The following is a 19,468-nucleotide window of genomic DNA, read 5'->3' as shown; positions in this document are numbered from 1 at the left end:
AATTAAGAATCATATTTTTAAAATAAAATAAACGTCAAATACAACTAATAAACTTTAATAATACTACAAACATAACAAATACACAAGTATATTACTATACTAATATGTACATTAAAGTGCTTTAGTATTCAACACCAGTGTGCTCCTTGATCCATTCCAAGTAGCTGGTAACACGGGTGAATGCGGCTGGGTGACCCAATTCGCAACCGGCACCATAAGAAGTCAAACCAACTTGGATCTTGGAGGATTCCAAAACCAATGGACCACCAGAGTCACCACTGCAGGTAGACACACCACGAGGAGTGCTGACACAGATATTTGACTCCTTAACCGCTGCAGAGCAGTAGGTCTTTTTGCATACTGAATTTGAAACAACTTCTAACTCGGCGTACATCAAATGGTCGCTGACAGAATTGCTGGAATCGGAAGTAAGGCCCCAACCGGAAGCAATAACGCGATCACCAGTGTACAAGGAGTAGGATTGGGCGAATAAAGACAAATAGACTCTGATAAAACAGACTACACAGGCTCACATAAGTATACGTACGGTAACGATTTTCGTCTTGTTTTCTATTTTTAGTTTTGTTTTCACCATTTGTTCAAACTAATTTATTAATCGATAAAACGTTTAATAAACCACCTTCAAACCAAAAAATCAAAATATTTACTCAATAAATATATTTACTTTTATTCATACAAATTTGATTTAATTACGTACGAAAATTCAACATACATTTGTACATCAAGCAGTACAGAAATATTTTCTAATCACTGACACCAGTGATCTCTTCAATCCAATCCAAGTAGCTAGTTACACGGGTGAAGACATCCGGAGCTGGAGCACTGCAACCCTGCCATGAGCCGAATGACACAATACCGATTTGCACGTGAGACGAAGCCAAAACTAGAGGACCACCAGAATCACCATCACAAGTTGATTCGCCATTTTGTGTAGCTACACAAATTTTAGTTGGATCAATATATTGATTGAAAGTGTACTGGCACACCGCATTGGAGATAATATTTAGCTCGGCATATTGTAAATTTGTGGGTTGTGTACCAGCCGAATCGAGTCCCCAACCAGCAATGATGGCGCGTTCACCCACGAGATTGGAATACAAAGAAGCTTTAGTAGGCAAGCGTACACGTTGAATATCTTCGGCATATTCTATTGGGTCAATTTTGATTACAGCCAGATCATGTTGCAAACTTTGGAAGTTAAAGCCAGGATGAGCGATGATGTCCGCTTGCTGGGCTGTACGTGTAACCCTGGGATTTGCGCGTACATTGCTACCTAGATAGACAGTGACCGATGTGGAACTGAAATTTTAAGCAAAATTATATTCTCGAGTCTTATTATTTACACATTCTCTTGAACATACCCAACGGTACAGTGAGCCGCAGTCAATATCCAGTTGTTGCTAATTATGGAACCACCGCACCAGCCATTGTTTTCAGTTCCGCTATAAAATTGTAGTCCAACTTGATAAGGAAACTGATCGGGTTTTGCAGTTTCGCCTTTGGTAATTCGACCACCAGGGCCATGTTCTGGTACCACAAAGGCCGAGGTGAACGCCAAAGTAAGTGCAAAACAAATTATAAACTTCATTGTGCTAAACTCAAGTAAGCAATGAATTGGGATGTATTTGGACTAACGGTATTTATAGTGTGTTCATTTATCTATTTTGCCCATTTATTTGTAAGTGTTGAAATTATGTTAATTTTAGAAATCTTCAGTCTGAATATGCTGAAGTGTTTATTTCTAATATAGACTTACTCCAACTTATCTATGGGATATTGTTTTTTTCAACTGAAGTATTTGGTTATCTAATTTACTTTTTTAATTGGTGGCTGTTCAAATTTTAACGTAATCAGAAGAGATGAATACTAAACATACCAACAAACTTAGATCATCTTAGTAATAAACACATACTGAGACTATCAATTCGTACAATTAGCAAATACGATGAAAAGTGTGACATCGACGCTGTTTAATAATCTCTAATAATGTTATCTACCCTCTTCAGCTCAGTTTGTATCTCTCTCACTTTCATCCAGTCTCGTTTTAATTACTTTGGAAGAGTACTAGTTGTTAGTACCAGATACAGGAATAATAAGAAAATGACATTTTAAATATATATTTAAAGATCTTATCCTTCCTGTATGGATTCTGGTTTCAAAAATTTTTTAAGTGGATTTGTATTAGCCGGAAAAAACTAGAAAATTGTGTAGTTTGCCTTATCAAATTTGTGACGTCACATAACAGTTTGTTGATCCGAGCACATTTATCTTTTTCCCAACCTTTCTTTTATTGACCTTGATTTCAATTAACGAAAATGAAATTTATTAATTTCTTACTATCTTTATGGGGTTTTCCTGGTTATAATCTAATCACTTTTAACAAACTCGAGAACGGTTATCAATCGTCACGTCTTTAGGCGTAAATAGATTCGAGCGTAATTTGTAGATAATGCATTTACCAAAATAAATAACCATTAGAGGTAAATTTTTAATGCGACACTTCAGTTATTATTGATTTACAACATTTGAGATTAAAGCTCCAGTAGGAAGTTAAGGAAGGAACCCTGGCCAGCTGGCTAGCTAATCAATCCGAAATTAGCGAGATTAAAGAAGTTTGTTGATATCGGTGCTGTTTCTGATAAGGAAACTGATCGGGTTTCGCGGTTTCACCTTTGGCAATTCGACCACCAAGACCATCCTTTAATTCTTGTTTCTAATAGAGTTCTGGAATGGGTTGTATATCCATTTATAACTTACGAAATCTTAAAGATTTTATTGATTTAAATATGTACGGCTTATACTAAACTCACATCCATAAATCTTAAGTTAACTAAAATAGATATTTTTTAAATCGTAATTCTGTGAAAAAATATGTATTTTGACACCATTATGTAGACGTATGGATACGACTCAAAACTTGTTGAATCATCCAGTCTCTTCATCATATACACTCTTTTGCTACTAGTCTAATACTAGGCTAATACTGGACTACCAACACGAGAATACACCACAATACATCAAGCAAGAACGATCAAATCTTCATATTTTCTGAGCGATCAATGAACAATTGGCACATTGTTCTAAGAAACATCGGATTACTTATGTTCTGCAACTGTTAATCTTTAGTTGTTCTTTTATACATGGCTAAAATTAATATATCTCAAGTACTGGCACTTATTTATACAACAAGTTTCTTAAGATTTTGATATCACATATACATATAAGAGGCCCGCGTAGGTCTAAGTTTGGCTGTAGAAGAACATTATTATTAATAGTTCGTGGTGTCTTTAACATCTATATTCATTAAGAGACGAAAATTTAAAACAATTTGTATAAATATCAATCCACAAAGATAAGAAAGATGTGAAATATCAAATCCAAAGTAAAGGAAAAGGCACAATAAGATCATAAGCTCCCTTTTACTTGCTAGAAATATCATTGCCTTAATATCATTTTTAGGGACATTCCAAAGTATAACAATTTCCGATAAGCTATATAAATAGATGGGAGAACTCAGAAAAAAGTAGGTCTAATCATAACACGATCATATGATGCCTACATACCAATCGCTTATCTTTTTTAAGACCCTTTCATAAGTTGATTTAGAATTAAGAATCATATTTTTAAAATAAAATAAACGTCAAATGCAATTAATTAACTTTAATAATAGTTACTACAAACATAACAAATACAAAAGTATATTACTATACTAATATGTACATTAAAGTGCTTTAGTATTCAACACCAGTGTGCTCCTTGATCCATTCCAAGTAGCTGGTAACACGGGTGAATGCGGCTGGGTGACCCAATTCGCAACCGGCACGAGCACCATAAGAAGTCAAACCAACTTGGATCTTGGAGGATTCCAAAACCAATGGGCCACCAGAGTCACCACTGCAGGTAGACACACCACGAGGAGTGCTAACACAGATATTTGAATCCTTAACCGCTGCAGAGCCGTAGGTCCTTTTGCATACTGCGTTCGAAACAACTTCTAACTCGGCGTACATCAAATGGTCGCTGACAGAATTGCTGGAATCGGAAGTAAGGCCCCAACCGGAAGCAATAACGCGATCACCAGTGTACAAGGAGTAGGATTGGGCGATGCCAGGTAGTCTGACCCGGTTGATTTTGCTTGTGAAAGAAGTGAATGGTATGCGGATGAGGGAGATATCATTTGTCAGCTTCTTAGAATTCCAGTCGGCGTGGATGATGACGTCATCTTTGCGAACGGTGTGTTTAATCTGAGCGGAAGTACGTTCAGTGGCGCCCAAGTAAACGGTAATTTCAGGAATACTGCAAAAAGAACAAACCGTCATTAATTTACTCTTGGTAAATTTACACTAATTTGAAAGCTATACATCCATGACAGTCTCGGTGCGGTTACGCAGAACAAACTGTTGTTCATTGCTGTTGGCAGAAACAGTAAAAAAAACTTACCCTTCAGTGCAGTGAGCAGCTGTTAATACCCATTGTGTGGAGATCAAAGAACCACCGCACCAGGATGAGGAGAAACGATTCTTTTTCAACGATAGTCCAACCTGGTAGGGGAACTGACCAACAGCAGCCCTTTCGCCATTGGTGATACGTCCATCAATACCATTGCTATCAGCCAATACTGGGCTGCCAATTGTGTAAGCGGACGAGGCCGCAACGCATAAAGCTAAAACGATCAAGAACTTCATATTACTCAAACGACTGTAATACGAATAATGTTTCGTCCAATGAAGCATTGGACTTTATATATTCCGAAATGCTTGGGATGGTTGTTTAACGCTATCATATCATATCATCCCAATACCTCAAATGCCATGGAAGATATAGTAAAAAAAATAATTTTGTAAAGATGCACCGATTGATAATTGTAGCATTATCTGTAATGCGTCATGCTAACATTAGAATAGAAAGTAATCTCAAATTAGGAAGTAGAGAATTGATTAGATTTATTTTCGAACTGTTACAATTTCACACAATAATATATTAGTTATCTCGTAAAAAGCAGTTGAAATTGTTTTTATTTTTTAAATAAGTGTACAATCATTTGACAACGAAATCTACCCACCATTAGACAAATTGCGAATAACATAACAATGAGTGATTAGCGATCATTGATCGGTCTATTATCAGCAGGAGAATGTGTGTTGATTATTTCAAGTAGCGTCTTCACACGTACTAATACATACCTGAAATAATCTAACTGAAGAGTATAACAACAAATTGTAAATAATAATTTGCGCTGAATTGAAGTTTTTTGGAACCTATCAGCCCAATTTAATAGTTTGTGTAAATGTCTAACTGCGATAAAATCTAGTTTAAAAAGGGCACAGAATGTCGACTAATGAGTGATACAATCGCTGTTTTCGAATAGCCATTTCTCGTCTCACTATCAATGCGTGCTGCTCTCTTGTTAAAAAAAATAACGTGTAAGCAGTAACAAAGTTATCGAATAAAATTCGTGGAAAAAAGTGTGCGTATGTCTAATTAAAGTGGTATAGGTACTATTTTCAGTGCTGCCAAGTTTTATTCCGAGTCAGAAAGTCAGGAAGGATAAAATAACTATAGTTCGTGGCGTAGTGAAGGAGAGAAGATGAGGCGATAACAACTACTGTAAAAATTCTTGTATCTATAAGTAGAAAGCACAGGACGACCACACAAAAAACCTAATGGTTCTGACCTGGGGTCTTAATATGTGTACCTTATGATTTGGAGTCGCTAAAACCGAGGTCCATTTGAACCCAAAAAAAAGTCGGATTCGCTTTAAACTCGTTACTCGGGGGTTTTCAAAGTCGCTGTTATTATTATGGTGGAGAAAGAAGAAGGAAAGAATAACCAATTCGCAGGGGTTGAATACGATAGCTCTGTTAAGTACTCTTAACTGACTTTGTACCAATTAGATATATGAAGAATAAGTAACAACGTTTTCCAGAAGGGTGTGATATTAATATGAATGTATAGGTTTTATATATAGGAGAAATGTTTATACATTCGCGTATTTATGTATTTGTCCCTAATCACATGGTTAAGAATTTGTTTTATAAAATCAAGATCTTAAACTATTTGCCGATATTAATATGTTGTCGTTATCAATATTGACTTTTCTTCTATATGTAGATGCATAAATGCCTAAAAGTAGGCTTAGATAGTTGACAAATGTTCTTTCAAAATCAACTAATGCCATTGTTTATACGTGTACGTCTGTGTAGGTGAGAAACAAATAACTTGGACTAAGGATAAACGGTTGTTAAGCAAGTAATTACGGACAGGAATGTTTGCCGGATGTTTGGTGGGTTTGGCAGAGAATAAATTATTTTGAACTCTCCCCTATTGCCAACCTCAATTCGAACCTGTACTGTCAACAATGGGACCGTCTGAAGGAAACAATTTACCAGAACTGGCCAGTTTGGGACAATAGGTGAAGACTTGTGTTCCATCAAGATATATTGCTACTGACTTCAGTAGCTCATTTGGGTGGTTCTTTTACTTGCACCTTATAGTCCAGACGAGCACCATGTTATTACCTGTTTGCCAATAGCACTAAGGGCTTCCACAAGAGTGGCTTTATGACATTATCTTCTAAATCTCAACAAGCTGTGTATATTTGACATAAATCGGAGCCTTCAAACTGTGCTAAATAAAACCTTCAATCATGAAAAAAATTAAGAATTTATTTATACTAGATTTAATAATACCATGAATGATTAGTTCAGTCAAATATGACTCAAACTGTGTTTCATAAAGTGAATAGAAGAATTCATATTTTAAGCTTTAAAGAAATCAAAAAAGCTATTTAAGTATAATTCGAAAGAAGTAGAAGGAGTAAGCTAAAATCAGCCAAAAATCGCCGATGCCGATGCCAAGGGCGATTAATCGGTCCGACTTAATCTGAGCTAGATAAACTTTTTATTCACAGCAAATATTAAATTAATTCTAACGAATTCCTAGTATATGATATATATAGAGAGGAAAGATTGGAGAATTCAAACAAATGTAGGTCTAATCATAATACGTTCATATGACGCCTTCCAATCTCTATTAAATGTTTCACCTTCATGAGACCCTTTCAAGATTAAACCAAAAACTTAAATTCAATTAATCAATTTTAATAATTCCACAAACATAACAAAAACACAAGTATATTGCTATACTAATACTTTCAAGTACTTTAGTATTCAACACCAGTGTGATCCCTGATCCAATCCAAGTAGCTGGTAACACGGGTGAATGCGGCTGGGTGACCCAATTCGCAACCGGCACGAGCACCATAAGAGGTCAAACCAACTTGGATCTTGGATGATTCCAAAACCAATGGGCCACCAGAGTCACCACTGCAGGTAGACACACCACGAGGAGTGCTAACACAGATATTTGAATCCTTCACCGATGCAGAGCCGTAGGTCTTTTTGCATACTGAGTTCGAAACAATTTCCAACTCGGCGTACATCAAATGGTTGGTCACAGCATTGCTGGAATCGGAAGTAAGTCCCCAACCGGAGGCAATAACGCGATCACCAGTGTACAAGGAGTAGGAGCGGGCGATGGCAGGTAGTCTGACCGCGCTGATTCTGCTGCTATAAGAAGTGGATGGAATGCGGATGAGTGAGATATCATTTGTCAGCTTCCTAGTATCCCAGTCGGCGTGAATGATGATATCATCTCTGCGAACGGTATGCTTAACCTCAGCGGAAGTACGTTCAGTGGCGCCCAAGTAAACGGTAACTTCAGCAATACTGTAACAGCAAACAAGACCATCATTAATCTATATTCATTAGCATTCTTTAACTTCCTTTTATTTTCAGATCTTACCCTTCAGTGCAGTGAGCAGCAGTCAATACCCAACGTGGAGAGATCAAAGAACCACCACACCAGGATGTGGAGAAACGATTCTTTTTCAACGATAGTCCAACCTGATAAGGGAATTGACCAACATCAGCCCTTTTGCCATTGGTGATACGTCCATCAATACCATTGCTATCAGCCAATACTGGGCTGCCAATGGTGTAGGCGGACGAGGCCGCAACGCATAAAGCTAAAACGATCAAGAACTTCATATTAGCCAAACGACTGTAATACAAATAATGTTACACCCAATGAAGCATTGGACTTTATATACTCCGAAATGCTTGGGGAATTTTTTTATAGCTTTTATCATATCATCCCAATACCTCAAGTGCATGGAAGATATAGTAATACAAAATGTATATTTTAAAGATTCACCGATTGATTATTGCAGCATTATCTCTAATACGTCATGCTAAAAGATATCTAATAGAAAGTAAACTCAAATTAATAAGTGAAGAATTGATTAGATTTATTGTCCAAATGCAACAATTTCGCACAGCCGAAGACTAATAACAAATGAGTTATGTCGTAAGAAGCAGTTGAAATTGTTTTTATTTTAAAATCACTGTACTTCAAACTAATTAATTTTCTACAAGTCATTTGACAATGAATTGTGCCTAACATTGGACAATTTGCAATATCATAACAATGAGTGATTACGAGAACATTGATCAGCCTAACGTTGGCTGATTAGTTGAAGCGATGTCTACACACGCTCCAAAACACTCCTGAATTAATCTAACCGAAGAACATAACAACAAAATGTAAATAACACTTTTCACTGAGTTAACGTTTTTTGGAACTTATCAGTTCAATTTAGCATTTAGCCAAACTGACACTCGTGATATGACCGAATATGAAATATGTAAGGTGTTACGAAGTTCAAACGGAAATGAACGTTATACACGCTTGCATATTAATCACCCTGTAACTCAGAATATTTCGTGGCAGCAACAATTGATTCCAGTATCAGATATCTCAATATTTGCGCTCGGTAGGAAACTCAAACTCTCTGGGTGTATTTTTAACATAAAAATGCCCATCACCCTTTTGGAGGCCATGTCTTTAGATAAAATTAAGAATTGAGGAAGAAGAACATCGCAAAAGTTTAAATAGAAGTACCCCTTATGACACCTTGTGTTTAGCCTATTTAAAATGCTACAATGTATCAGACATAAAATATTAGTACACTCATGCAACATGTGGTACGCCAGTTAAAAGTGAGCGGAAAGTCAGCTAATGAGAGATATAATGAATTTTGGTTTCATACAGTATTCCACAAAAGTAGAGATACCGCAAAGAAATTTGAATTTAAATTTAGTACTTGATGACCGGACATTTGTTTAACATAGTATTATATAATATATGACTGACTATTTGTCGAAAATTGAGCACTTGTTTGAAATAAAAAGTCGTCTAATACGTTGAGCTTCTGAGTATAAGAGACAAATTTAACTTATTACTTCACTTTAAGTGCGTTTGTGCCATTGTTCGTGACGTCATGAACGGAAGCAGAAAAGGGTGTGTTTACAATCACTATAAAAATATGGCAGTTCGTTTCGTTTATAACGTAGCGTGTAGAAATCTGCAGTGAGTGTGAAATGAGTATGTATAAATATATTAAAGATACCACACTGCGGTGATAAAGTAAGAGATATGTACTCTTCGCATTTTTAAGACACACACTTGCTTATCAAGGTAGTGAAAAGAAGGCAATTGTTGATAATTTTTAGTAAACTTATTAATATAATTTAGCATTTGAAATGGTCTAGGCAAGAGAAGAATTTGTACGCATATGACAGAATTGATAATTCGAATCAAAATCTTTTTTGTGAAAGCAAGTTTTAGGAGCATACTTCTCATATTGACCGATATTTTAAAGTCAATTGAAAAGATCGAGATTCTCATATTTTGTATACTAGGGTTAGCAGCTAACGTATATTTATCGATTTTGAAAATTTTTCATCATAGTTTCCACATGTGTGAAGCTAAGTTTGTAACGGGTGATTTTTTTGAGGTTAGGATTTTCATGCATTAGTATTTGACAGATCACGTGGGATTTCAGACATGGTGTCAAAGAGAAAGATGCTCAGTATGCTTTGACATTTCATCATGAATAGACTTACTAACGAGCAACGCTTGCAAATCATTGAATTTTATTACCAAAATCAGTGTTCGGTTCGAAATGTGAAATCCGCTTTTTTATCGACAAATTTTGTTCAGCGATGAGGCTCATTTCTGGTTGAATGGCTACGTAAATAAGCAAAATTGCCGCATTTGGGGTGAAGAGCAACCAGAAGCCGTTCAAGAACTGCCCATGCATCCCGAAAAATGCACTGTTTGGTGTGGTTTGTACGCTGGTGGAATCATTGGACCGTATTTTTTCAAAGATGCTGTTGGACGCAACGTTACGGTGAATGGCGATCGCTATCGTTCGATGCTAACAAACTTTTTGTTGCCAAAAATGGAAGAACTGAACTTGGTTGACATGTGGTTTCAACAAGATGGCGCTACATGCCACACAGCTCGCGATTCTATGGCCATTTTGAGGGAAAACTTCGGAGAACAATTCATCTCAAGAAATGGACCCGTAAGTTGGCCACCAAGATCATGCGATTTAACGCCTTTAGACTATTTTTTGTGGGGCTACGTCAAGTCTAAAGTCTACAGAAATAAGCCAGCAACTATTCCAGCTTTGGAAGACAACATTTCCGAAGAAATTCGGGCTATTCCGGCCGAAATGCTCGAAAAAGTTGCCCAAAATTGGACTTTCCGAATGGACCACCTAAGACGCAGCCGCGGTCAACATTTAAATGAAATTATCTTCAAAAAGTAAATGTCATGAACCAATCTAACGTTTCAAATAAAGAACCGATGAGATTTTGCAAATTTTATGCGTTTTTTTTTTTTTTAAAAGTTATCAAGCTCTTAAAAAATCACTCTTTATAAAATTAAAAATGGCGTTAATTATTGGTAACTGTTTGTCTGACTACCATGCTCTCATTGTTTTCTTTGACAAATCCATTGAATATTTAACTATAAAAATTGCCCTATTTCTTTAAGATATATGATGCGAATTTAATAATAATAGACGTCATTCAGTGACTTGAGAATTTAAACCGCAGCCTACACTACGGTCATCAAAAGATATATCAACCTAATAATAAATAACATAAATGCACACATGCTTGTTGGTACAACAGTTACTTAAACGTTTAACTACAACAAAATCTTGATAAGTCAATGAGGTTTATGGCCATAATTTATAGGGTTTACATTTAAACGTGGACAGTCACACATATACCATAGATCTCCTTCACTCGAAATTCGCTATCAAAGTTTTCACTCTATTAAAGCTCCTAAATTATTCAATAGTTATAAGCGGACTCAATACTCCTATAAAAAGGTGGACATTTAACTCAGAAGTTATCACTAGCTCTTCAGTGTCGCAACATGAAGTTCTTAGTAGTTTTCACTTTGCTCTTGGCTTCGGCCTACGCTTCGCCAGTACTTTACCAACGTCAGTTGGAAGCTGACGTTTTGGAGGATAGCTTGGAAGGACGTATCACCAATGGCCAACTCGCTTCTCCTGGTCAGTTCCCGTATCAAGTTGGACTATCCTTAAAAGTGAACGCTCTCTCGTCAGCCTGGTGTGGTGGTTCTTTGATTGGTCAAAACTGGGTCCTTACCGCTGCTCACTGCACAGATGGGTAAATTATACATCTACATTATTTTTCATTGATCCTTTTTATTTATTTCTAATTTCTAATTCCCTTGCAGTATTCAAGCCGTGACAGTCTACTTGGGCGCAACTGTCCGTACATCAGCCGAAATTCAATTCACCGTATCCAAGAGCGATATTATCATCCACGAAGCTTGGAATTCCAAAAAATTGAAGAACGACATTTCTCTCATCAAGATCCCAGCCGTTTCCTACTCCAGCCGTGTACAACCCGTGCAATTGCCCTCAATCTCGAACTCCTACTCGACCTATGTTGGAGAAACCGCTATTGCCTCCGGTTGGGGACGCATCAGTGATTCAGCTACCGCTGTGACAAACGAATTGCGTTATGCTTACGTACCAATTGTTGCCAACTCTGTCTGTGCTAAGACTTATGGCACTTCGTCTGTGACAGCTTCCAACATCTGTATCTCCACCGACGGTGGTGTGTCCACTTGCAATGGTGACTCTGGTGGCCCATTGGTTGCTGTATCCTCCAATGTACAAATCGGTTTGACTTCCTTCGGAGCTCGTGCCGGCTGTGCTAAGGGTTATCCAGCTGCTTTCACCCGTGTGACCAGCTACTTGGATTGGATTAAGGCCAACACCGGCATTTCCGCTTAAGTTTGGTACTGACACATTTGCATATTGTTTAACGATTACGAATTAAATAAATCATTATTATAAACACTAATTGTCGTTCACTTACATTTAAAAAGAGTCAATCACGATGTATTGCTCATCGCGACAAAATATGTCCTGTAAACATTGATAGTTTAATTTTTGAGAGGTTCGAGATCCATCTGTTTATCAATTATTGTTTGATACTGTTACTACAAACATGACTCGTGGTATATGCGGAGATCTAAATCGTGTGTCGCCTTGCATGCTTGACGAAAAATGAACATACCGTTTCGTTAGAGATTTCACCAACGATGAGGTATTTATATTAACGGATATCCAATATACCGCATATATATGGCGGAAAATCGCCCACTGCGTGACCGAAGACTAAGGAAGCACTGTTTGGTATTTGCTTGTGCATCATAACTTCCCATGCTAAGCCATGGCTCGAATGTATTTTGGCTGTAAAAGCGTCTTATCAGGATTTATGTTTCTTGAAGTCAATGAAGACTTATAAAAAATCGATGCCAAAGTTTCGAAAATCGCTTTAAAGAAATTAAGCCACCATCTATGGTATTTAACCGATGAAATAACTATTTTATCATTATTTGATGATGACGCAAACCAAAATATTAAAATAAAATTGTTTGAAATTTTAACCGAAGAGAATCCGTCTACCCATGGTATCTTTGGAAGAACATTGTGTTCTTTTTTGGTAAGTTTTATTAATAAATATAATTCCTTTATACTCCATGTTTTTTTAATAAACAGACAAAACCCACGACTTTGTATCGGTCAAAAATGAAACGTTAATCACCCTTCTTCAATTTGATGACAGTTTGAAAAGAAGGTTTCAGTGCTGAGGGCATTCAGGTGATACCGCCTGAAAGAGCGGTCAATATGATACAAGAATTAATGGTTGATTACAGTTAAAGAGGAGCAAAAGCCAGTACAAAATGTATATTTTGTGTTCGGTATCAAGCCGGTATTTATGGTAATAAGGTCATTTAGAAAAACAAGAGAGTATTCGATTTAATTTTCGAGGAAAAAATATTTGTAAGGACGGCTAAGTTCCTAACTGAACATTTTATACTCACGTAATTTATTTATTTCATTTTATTACCATAACACACAATTTGACCCACATATTCGGCATAAATTCCATTAGAAAACATAAATCAGTATATATAGTATACGGGGGCTGTGTAATTCATGGACCGATGTCAACTATTTTTGCCACCTAGCTACATTCCATCCGATTTCACTAACTTTTTCCACGGAACCACACTAACAGAAGAAAAAGAGTGCCCCTGAACTACATTAACATATCTGAGAGATTTACTTATATGGTATATGGAAAGGTTGCCAACCGATTTGGCCCAAATTCTAAACATAACAAATTCATTGAAATTGATTGAGTTAATAACTTTTATAACTTTATCATGTCTTAGTTACGACTTTATATGTTTTCGGTTTTCTCCATTTTGGTCCGATTTCGCCAATATGCAATATCAACCTCCTCAGAGTGCTAAGGAATATGTGTGCCAAGTTTCATTAAGATATCACTGACAGTCGGTGGACGGACAGACAACCGGATTTCCACTCCACTCGCCATCCCGATCATTTTTTATTTATGTAACCCCATATCTAACTCTTTTACTTCTGGGTGACACAAATAGCCGTTATGTTGTTGCGAGAGTACAAAAATTCCCATCAATAGAAACTTAAAAAAATATTTTATCCCAGATTTTTGTAAATAGCAACGAAGGCTTCTATTAGAGTGGCTTTATGACATTACCTTCAAAATCTCAATAAGTTCATTAAAACTGTGCATATTTGACACAAATCATAAAATGTAGTCGTCAATGGATTAAATTCCAACATGCAACAGTTGTTGCCAGGGAAGCTAAATGTCATACAAATATATCGATGCTGTTTGCGATCCCAACGAAACTGTGAATTATCTAATAGAGTTTTTCAATTCACTGGATATGCGGGTATTCTACAGCATCATTTTTTTTTTTAAATTTCAGTGGAGATCCTATTATTTTGTTACGTAATTTGAACCCACCAAAAGTAGAGCACTCTCTCGCAAAATCAAAGTAACGCTCTATAAGTTATCATACCCGTCCTGATGTATGGTACGGAAGCATGGACGTTGACAGACATTAAAGAGCACTCCCTAGGAGCGTTCGAGATACATGTTCTCCGAAGGACTTGTGGCCTCAACGAGTGAACAAAGGTGATTTAATTATGATACTAAGCTCTTCGGCGCTATGGACATAGTGCTATGCATAAATACATATACAGCGGCTCAACTGGTTTGGGCATATAGCTCGAATGGAAAACACCCCTTGTGGGTTAGATTTGGGAATACCATGCTTTTGGCACAGACAACTGTATGCAGCACGGTATCGCGTGGAAAAACCACGCATTGGGTTTGTACTTGATTTCTTTAAGAGATATGGTACAAATTTAATAATAATAGACGTCATTCAGTGACTTGAAAATTGAAACCGCAGCTTACACTACGGTCATTTAAAAAGATATCAACCTCATAATCAATAACAAAAATACACACATGGTTGTTGGTACAACAGTTTCTTAAACATTTAACTGCAACAAACACTTGATAAGTCAATGAGGTTTATGGCCATAATTTATGGAGTTTACATTTAAATTTGTAGAGTCACTAATATACCATAGATTCTCTTCACTCGAAATTCGCTATCAAAGTTTTCACTCCATTAAAGCTCCTAAATTATTCAATATTTATGGCCAGTTTATTCTTATAAAAAGGTTGACCTTTAACTCAGACGGTATCATTAGCTCTTCAAAGTCGCAACATGAAGTTCTTAGTAGTTTTCACTTTGCTCTTGGCTTCGGCCTACGCTTCGCCAGTACTTTACCAACGTCAGTTGGAAGCTGACGTTTTGGAAGACAGCTTGGAAGGACGTATCACCAATGGCCAACTCGCTTCTCCTGGTCAGTTCCCATATCAAGTTGGACTATCCTTAAAAGTGAACGCTCTCTCGTCAGCCTGGTGTGGTGGCTCTTTGATTGGACAAAACTGGGTCCTTACCGCTGCTCACTGCACTGATGGGTAAATTTCACAATATTTTTCATTGATCCATTTTATTTATTTATATTTCCTTTGCAGTATTCAAGCCGTGACTGTCTACTTGGGCGCAACTGTCCGTACATCAGCCGAAATTCAATTCACCGTCTCCAAGAGCGATATTATCATCCATGAAGATTGGAATTCCAAAAAAATAAGGAACGATATTTCCCTCATCAAGATCCCAGCCGTTTCCTACTCCAGCCGTGTACAACCCGTGCAATTGCCCTCAATCTCGAACTCCTACTCGACCTATGTTGGAGAAACCGCTATTGCCTCCGGTTGGGGACGCATCAGTGATTCAGCTACCGCTGTGACAAACGAATTGCGTTATGCTTACGTGCCAATTGTTGCCAACTCTGTCTGTGCCAAGACTTATGGCACTTCGTCTGTGACTGCTACCAACATCTGTATCTCCACCGACGGTGGTGTGTCCACTTGCAATGGTGACTCTGGTGGCCCATTGGTTGCGGTATCCTCCAACGTACAGATCGGTTTGACTTCCTTCGGAGCTCGTGCCGGCTGCGCTAAAGGTTATCCAGCTGCATTCACCCGTGTAACCAGCTACTTGGATTGGATTAAAACCAACACCGGCATTTCTGCTTAAGTTTGTAACCGACACATTTGTATATAGTTAATTGATTACGAATTAAATAAATCATTTTTATAAACTAAATAATTAACACGCATTTGACTTTTTATTTGAGAATATGAATTCAAAGTATACAATACATGTAAATCCGAAAACTATGTTTTATTAAAAACATAACTTAATAAGCTAAAGTGTACGATCAATTCCTCCTTTGATATTGATAATCGGCCTAAATTTGAATTGATTTGTTAAGATCTTCTTTAGTCTATGTCAAATGTTAAACTTTAATGGTACTTTAGATGACGATATTTTTGTTTGGAAATCTTGTACTCTTTGTGTGCTTATCGAGTACGTTTGAGAATCAATCGTAAGCTATCCCTAAATGTTAAATTTCAAACAGTTCTGACTTTTAAATGTGGTATAAGTCAATATGTGTTGTGAGCTCCCGACTACAATGACCGTTACTGTACCAGTGTATATACATATATCATCCTTAACATTTTGTAAAAATAGTTTTGAATTAAAATAATAATATTCATAAGATGAATTATTATAAATAAACGAACTCAATATTTAGTTACCTTTTTCAATAATAAGCATTTCAAATTGATTTCTTTATATGTCAACAAAGACAAATAGATCGATAGAAGTGTTGGAAAATTCCCGATCCCTCTACTGTTAAATTATTGTTTGACATTGTTACTACAAACATGATTCGAGGTACATGCGAATATCTACATCGTCTGTGGCCTTGCTTGGTAGACGGAAAATGTATAAAAATATTCCATAAATATTCCACACATGCTGACGGATATCCAATATACTGTCGAAGAAAAACCGATAATGTCGAAAAATCATTCATTAACTAGAAAGAAAGGGATAGTGCGGGTGTAATCAAACAGTTTATACTCTCGTAATATATATATTTAATATTATTAAGATAACACACAATTAGACGATGCAAAGTTCTTGAAAGCTGCTTTACAGCAATTAGACCATCATCTATGACGATGACGACCCAAACCAAGAAATTTCATCTAAGAGAATCCGTCAACCACGGTAAACGCTAAATCCCATCTAATATAGAACTTTGTGTTCATTTTATGTATGATCTATTTTTTTTATTAATTATTATTAATAAATTAACAGACAAATAAATCTACGACTTTGTATCAGTCAAAAGTAAAGCGTTGTTCACGCAGGTTCAAATTGATGATAGTTTTCTGAACAAAAAGACGGCTCTTTGGCCAAATAACGTTTCAAGAAGTCAAAAAGAAGGTTTCAGTGTTGAGTGCAGACAGAGCGATCAAGACGATGTAAGTTGATAAGTCAATGTTTAATTTTCATGAAAAGAAAACCTGCCTTATACCTTGGACCTCCCTAATGTACAGTCAATTCAAGGCAATCTGAATGATTAAATTTGCAATTGTTGTGGGTCAATGTCACCGGAACATGGTCATTTCAAGATATACATATATAAAGTAAATGGGCAACAGTATTCAACTTTCTTAAAAGTATTGTTAGATATGGGAAATGGTACAGTGCTGTACATGCAAAATACTGTACGCATAACGTTATCGACGAATTTCCGCAAAATACTCTCATCGACAAAAATTTTCCCGATGTACAAACAGAAATGTAGGAAGGACGTTTTGGCAGCATAAAATGTGGACGTCAATGTATTAAATTCCAAGATCCAACAATTGTTGTTAGGGAAGTATAAATGGACATTGACAAACAGCGAAGAGCACTTCATAGAGGCGTTCGAGATAAATGTTCTTCGAAGGATTTGTGGCTCCTGCGCGTGGACAAAGGTGTTTTTCAATGGCAAGTACTGAGGCGACAATATATTAGTGTCACGAATGCCTTTAAATCCTACAGTTCGCAAGGACGATCAATAAGTCACAAAGCCAAACATTGTCTGTTTGTGGCTTAGATTTGGGAACACCAAGCTTTTCCCACAGACAACTGTATGCAGCATGGTATCGCGGGGAAAAACCATGCAGTGTGTTTGTACTTGATTTCATTTAAGAGATATGGTACAAATTTAATAATAATAGACGTCATTCAGTGACTTCAGAATTTAAACCGAAGCCTGTACTACGGTCATCAAAAGATATATCAACCTAATAATCAATAACATAAATACACACATGCTTTTTGGTACAACAGTTACTTAAATGTTTAACTACAACAAACACTTGATAAGTCAATGAGGTTTATGGTCATAATTTATAGAGTCTACATTTAAACGTGGACAGTCACACATATACCATAGATCTCCTTCACTCGAAATTTGCTATCAAAATTTTCTCTCTATTAAAGCTCCTAAATTATTCAATATTTATAAGCGGCACTCAATATTCCTATAAAAAGGTGGACCTTTAACTCAGAAGTTATCATTAGCTCTTCAGTGTCGCAACAAGAAGTTCTTAGTAGTTTTCACTTTGCTCTTGGCTTCGGCCTACGCTTCGCCAGTACTTTACCAACGCCAGTTGGAAGCTGACGTTTTGGAGGACAGCCTGGAAGGACGTATCACCAATGGCCAACTCGCTTCTCCTGGTCAGTTCCCGTATCAAGTTGGACTCTCATTGAAAGTGAACGCTCTCTCGTCAGCCTGGTGTGGTGGTTCTTTGATTGGACAAAACTGGGTCCTTACCGCTGCTCACTGCACTGATGGGTAAATTTCACAATATTTTTTATTGATCCATTTTATTTATTTATATTTCCCTTGCAGTATTCAAGCCGTGACTGTCTACTTGGGTGCAACTGTGCGTAATCAGCCGAAATTCCATTCACCTTCTCCAAGAGCGATATTATCATACATGTAGATTGGAATTCCAAAAAAATAAGGAACGATATTTCTCTCATCAAGATCCCAGCCATTTCCTACTCCAGCCGTGTACAACCTGTGAAACTGCCTTCAATCTCGAACTCCTACTCGACCTATGTTGGAGAAACCGCTATTGCCTCCGGTTGGGGACGCATCAGTGATTCAGCTACCGCTGTGACAAACGAATTGCGTTATGCTTACGTACCAATTGTTGCCAACTCTGTCTGTGCCAAGACTTATGGCACTTCGTCTGTGACTGCTTCCAACATCTGTATCTCCACCGACGGTGGTGTGTCCACTTGCAACGGTGACTCTGGTGGCCCATTGGTTGCGGTATCCTCCAACGTACAGATCGGTTTGACTTCCTTCGGAGCTCGTGCCGGCTGCGCTAAAGGTTATCCAGCTGCATTCACCCGTGTGACCAGCTACTTGGATTGGATTAAGGCCAACACCGGCATTTCCGCTTAAGTTTGGAACTGACACATTTGCATATAGTTAAACGATTACGAATAAAATAAATCATTTTTATAAACAAAATAACTAACACGCATCTCTTTTTATTTGAGAATATGAATTCAAAGCAACACTACATGTAAATGCGAAAACTGTGTTTTATTAAAAACATATCTTAATAAGCTAAATTATACGATCAATTCCTCATTGAATTTGATATGAATAATCGACCTCAATTAAGGGGAGTATTCTTTGGACTACCCACAT

At 37.0% G+C, this 19,468-nt stretch overlaps 6 protein-coding genes across 6 annotated transcripts; 3 read left to right on the top strand and 3 right to left on the bottom strand.

Moving 5' to 3' along the window:
* Positions 1–663: 663 nt before the first annotated feature.
* Positions 664–1,613, bottom strand: LOC105213773 (serine protease 1). The gene is made up of 2 exons (XM_011186829.3): positions 1,383–1,613; positions 664–1,320 (listed from the first exon to the last, which is right to left on the bottom strand). The coding sequence occupies exons 1-2, from the start codon at positions 1,607–1,609 to the stop codon at positions 765–767; spliced, it is 783 nt and encodes a 260-aa protein (XP_011185131.2). The 5' UTR covers positions 1,610–1,613; the 3' UTR covers positions 664–764.
* A 2,053-nt stretch (positions 1,614–3,666) lies between these two features.
* LOC105213796 (serine protease 1) lies at positions 3,667–4,743 on the bottom strand. Its single transcript, XM_011186867.3, has 2 exons — positions 4,462–4,743; positions 3,667–4,317 (listed from the first exon to the last, which is right to left on the bottom strand). Exons 1-2 carry the CDS (start codon positions 4,704–4,706, stop codon positions 3,753–3,755), a joined length of 810 nt encoding a protein of 269 aa, XP_011185169.2. The 5' UTR covers positions 4,707–4,743; the 3' UTR covers positions 3,667–3,752.
* Positions 4,744–7,100: 2,357 nt separating this feature from the next.
* LOC105213789 (serine protease 1) lies at positions 7,101–8,105 on the bottom strand. The gene is made up of 2 exons (XM_011186854.3): positions 7,825–8,105; positions 7,101–7,748 (listed from the first exon to the last, which is right to left on the bottom strand). Exons 1-2 carry the CDS (start codon positions 8,067–8,069, stop codon positions 7,184–7,186), a joined length of 810 nt encoding a protein of 269 aa, XP_011185156.1. The 5' UTR covers positions 8,070–8,105; the 3' UTR covers positions 7,101–7,183.
* A 3,173-nt stretch (positions 8,106–11,278) lies between these two features.
* LOC105213942 (serine protease 1-like) lies at positions 11,279–12,275 on the top strand. The gene is made up of 2 exons (XM_011187061.3): positions 11,279–11,570; positions 11,641–12,275. The coding sequence occupies exons 1-2, from the start codon at positions 11,314–11,316 to the stop codon at positions 12,203–12,205; spliced, it is 822 nt and encodes a 273-aa protein (XP_011185363.2). The 5' UTR covers positions 11,279–11,313; the 3' UTR covers positions 12,206–12,275.
* A 2,741-nt stretch (positions 12,276–15,016) lies between these two features.
* On the top strand, positions 15,017–16,006 carry LOC128919746 (serine protease 1-like). The gene is made up of 2 exons (XM_054229597.1): positions 15,017–15,308; positions 15,366–16,006. The coding sequence occupies exons 1-2, from the start codon at positions 15,052–15,054 to the stop codon at positions 15,928–15,930; spliced, it is 822 nt and encodes a 273-aa protein (XP_054085572.1). The 5' UTR covers positions 15,017–15,051; the 3' UTR covers positions 15,931–16,006.
* A 2,281-nt stretch (positions 16,007–18,287) lies between these two features.
* LOC105213931 (serine protease 1-like) lies at positions 18,288–19,294 on the top strand (the record flags this gene model as incomplete). Its single annotated transcript, XM_011187050.3, is given in 3 exon segments — positions 18,288–18,595; positions 18,653–18,690; positions 18,693–19,294. Coding segments are annotated over 3 exon segments (870 nt in total), but the record flags the coding sequence as incomplete, so codon positions are not given.
* Between the last annotated feature and the right edge of the window lie 174 nt (positions 19,295–19,468).

Source organism: Zeugodacus cucurbitae, chromosome 4, assembly GCF_028554725.1.
Source record: "Zeugodacus cucurbitae isolate PBARC_wt_2022May chromosome 4, idZeuCucr1.2, whole genome shotgun sequence".
Taxonomy (NCBI): Eukaryota; Metazoa; Arthropoda; class Insecta; order Diptera; family Tephritidae; genus Zeugodacus; species Zeugodacus cucurbitae.
The sequence above is the reverse complement of the archived record's forward strand: the minus strand, read 5'-3'. Positions and strand labels throughout refer to the sequence as shown.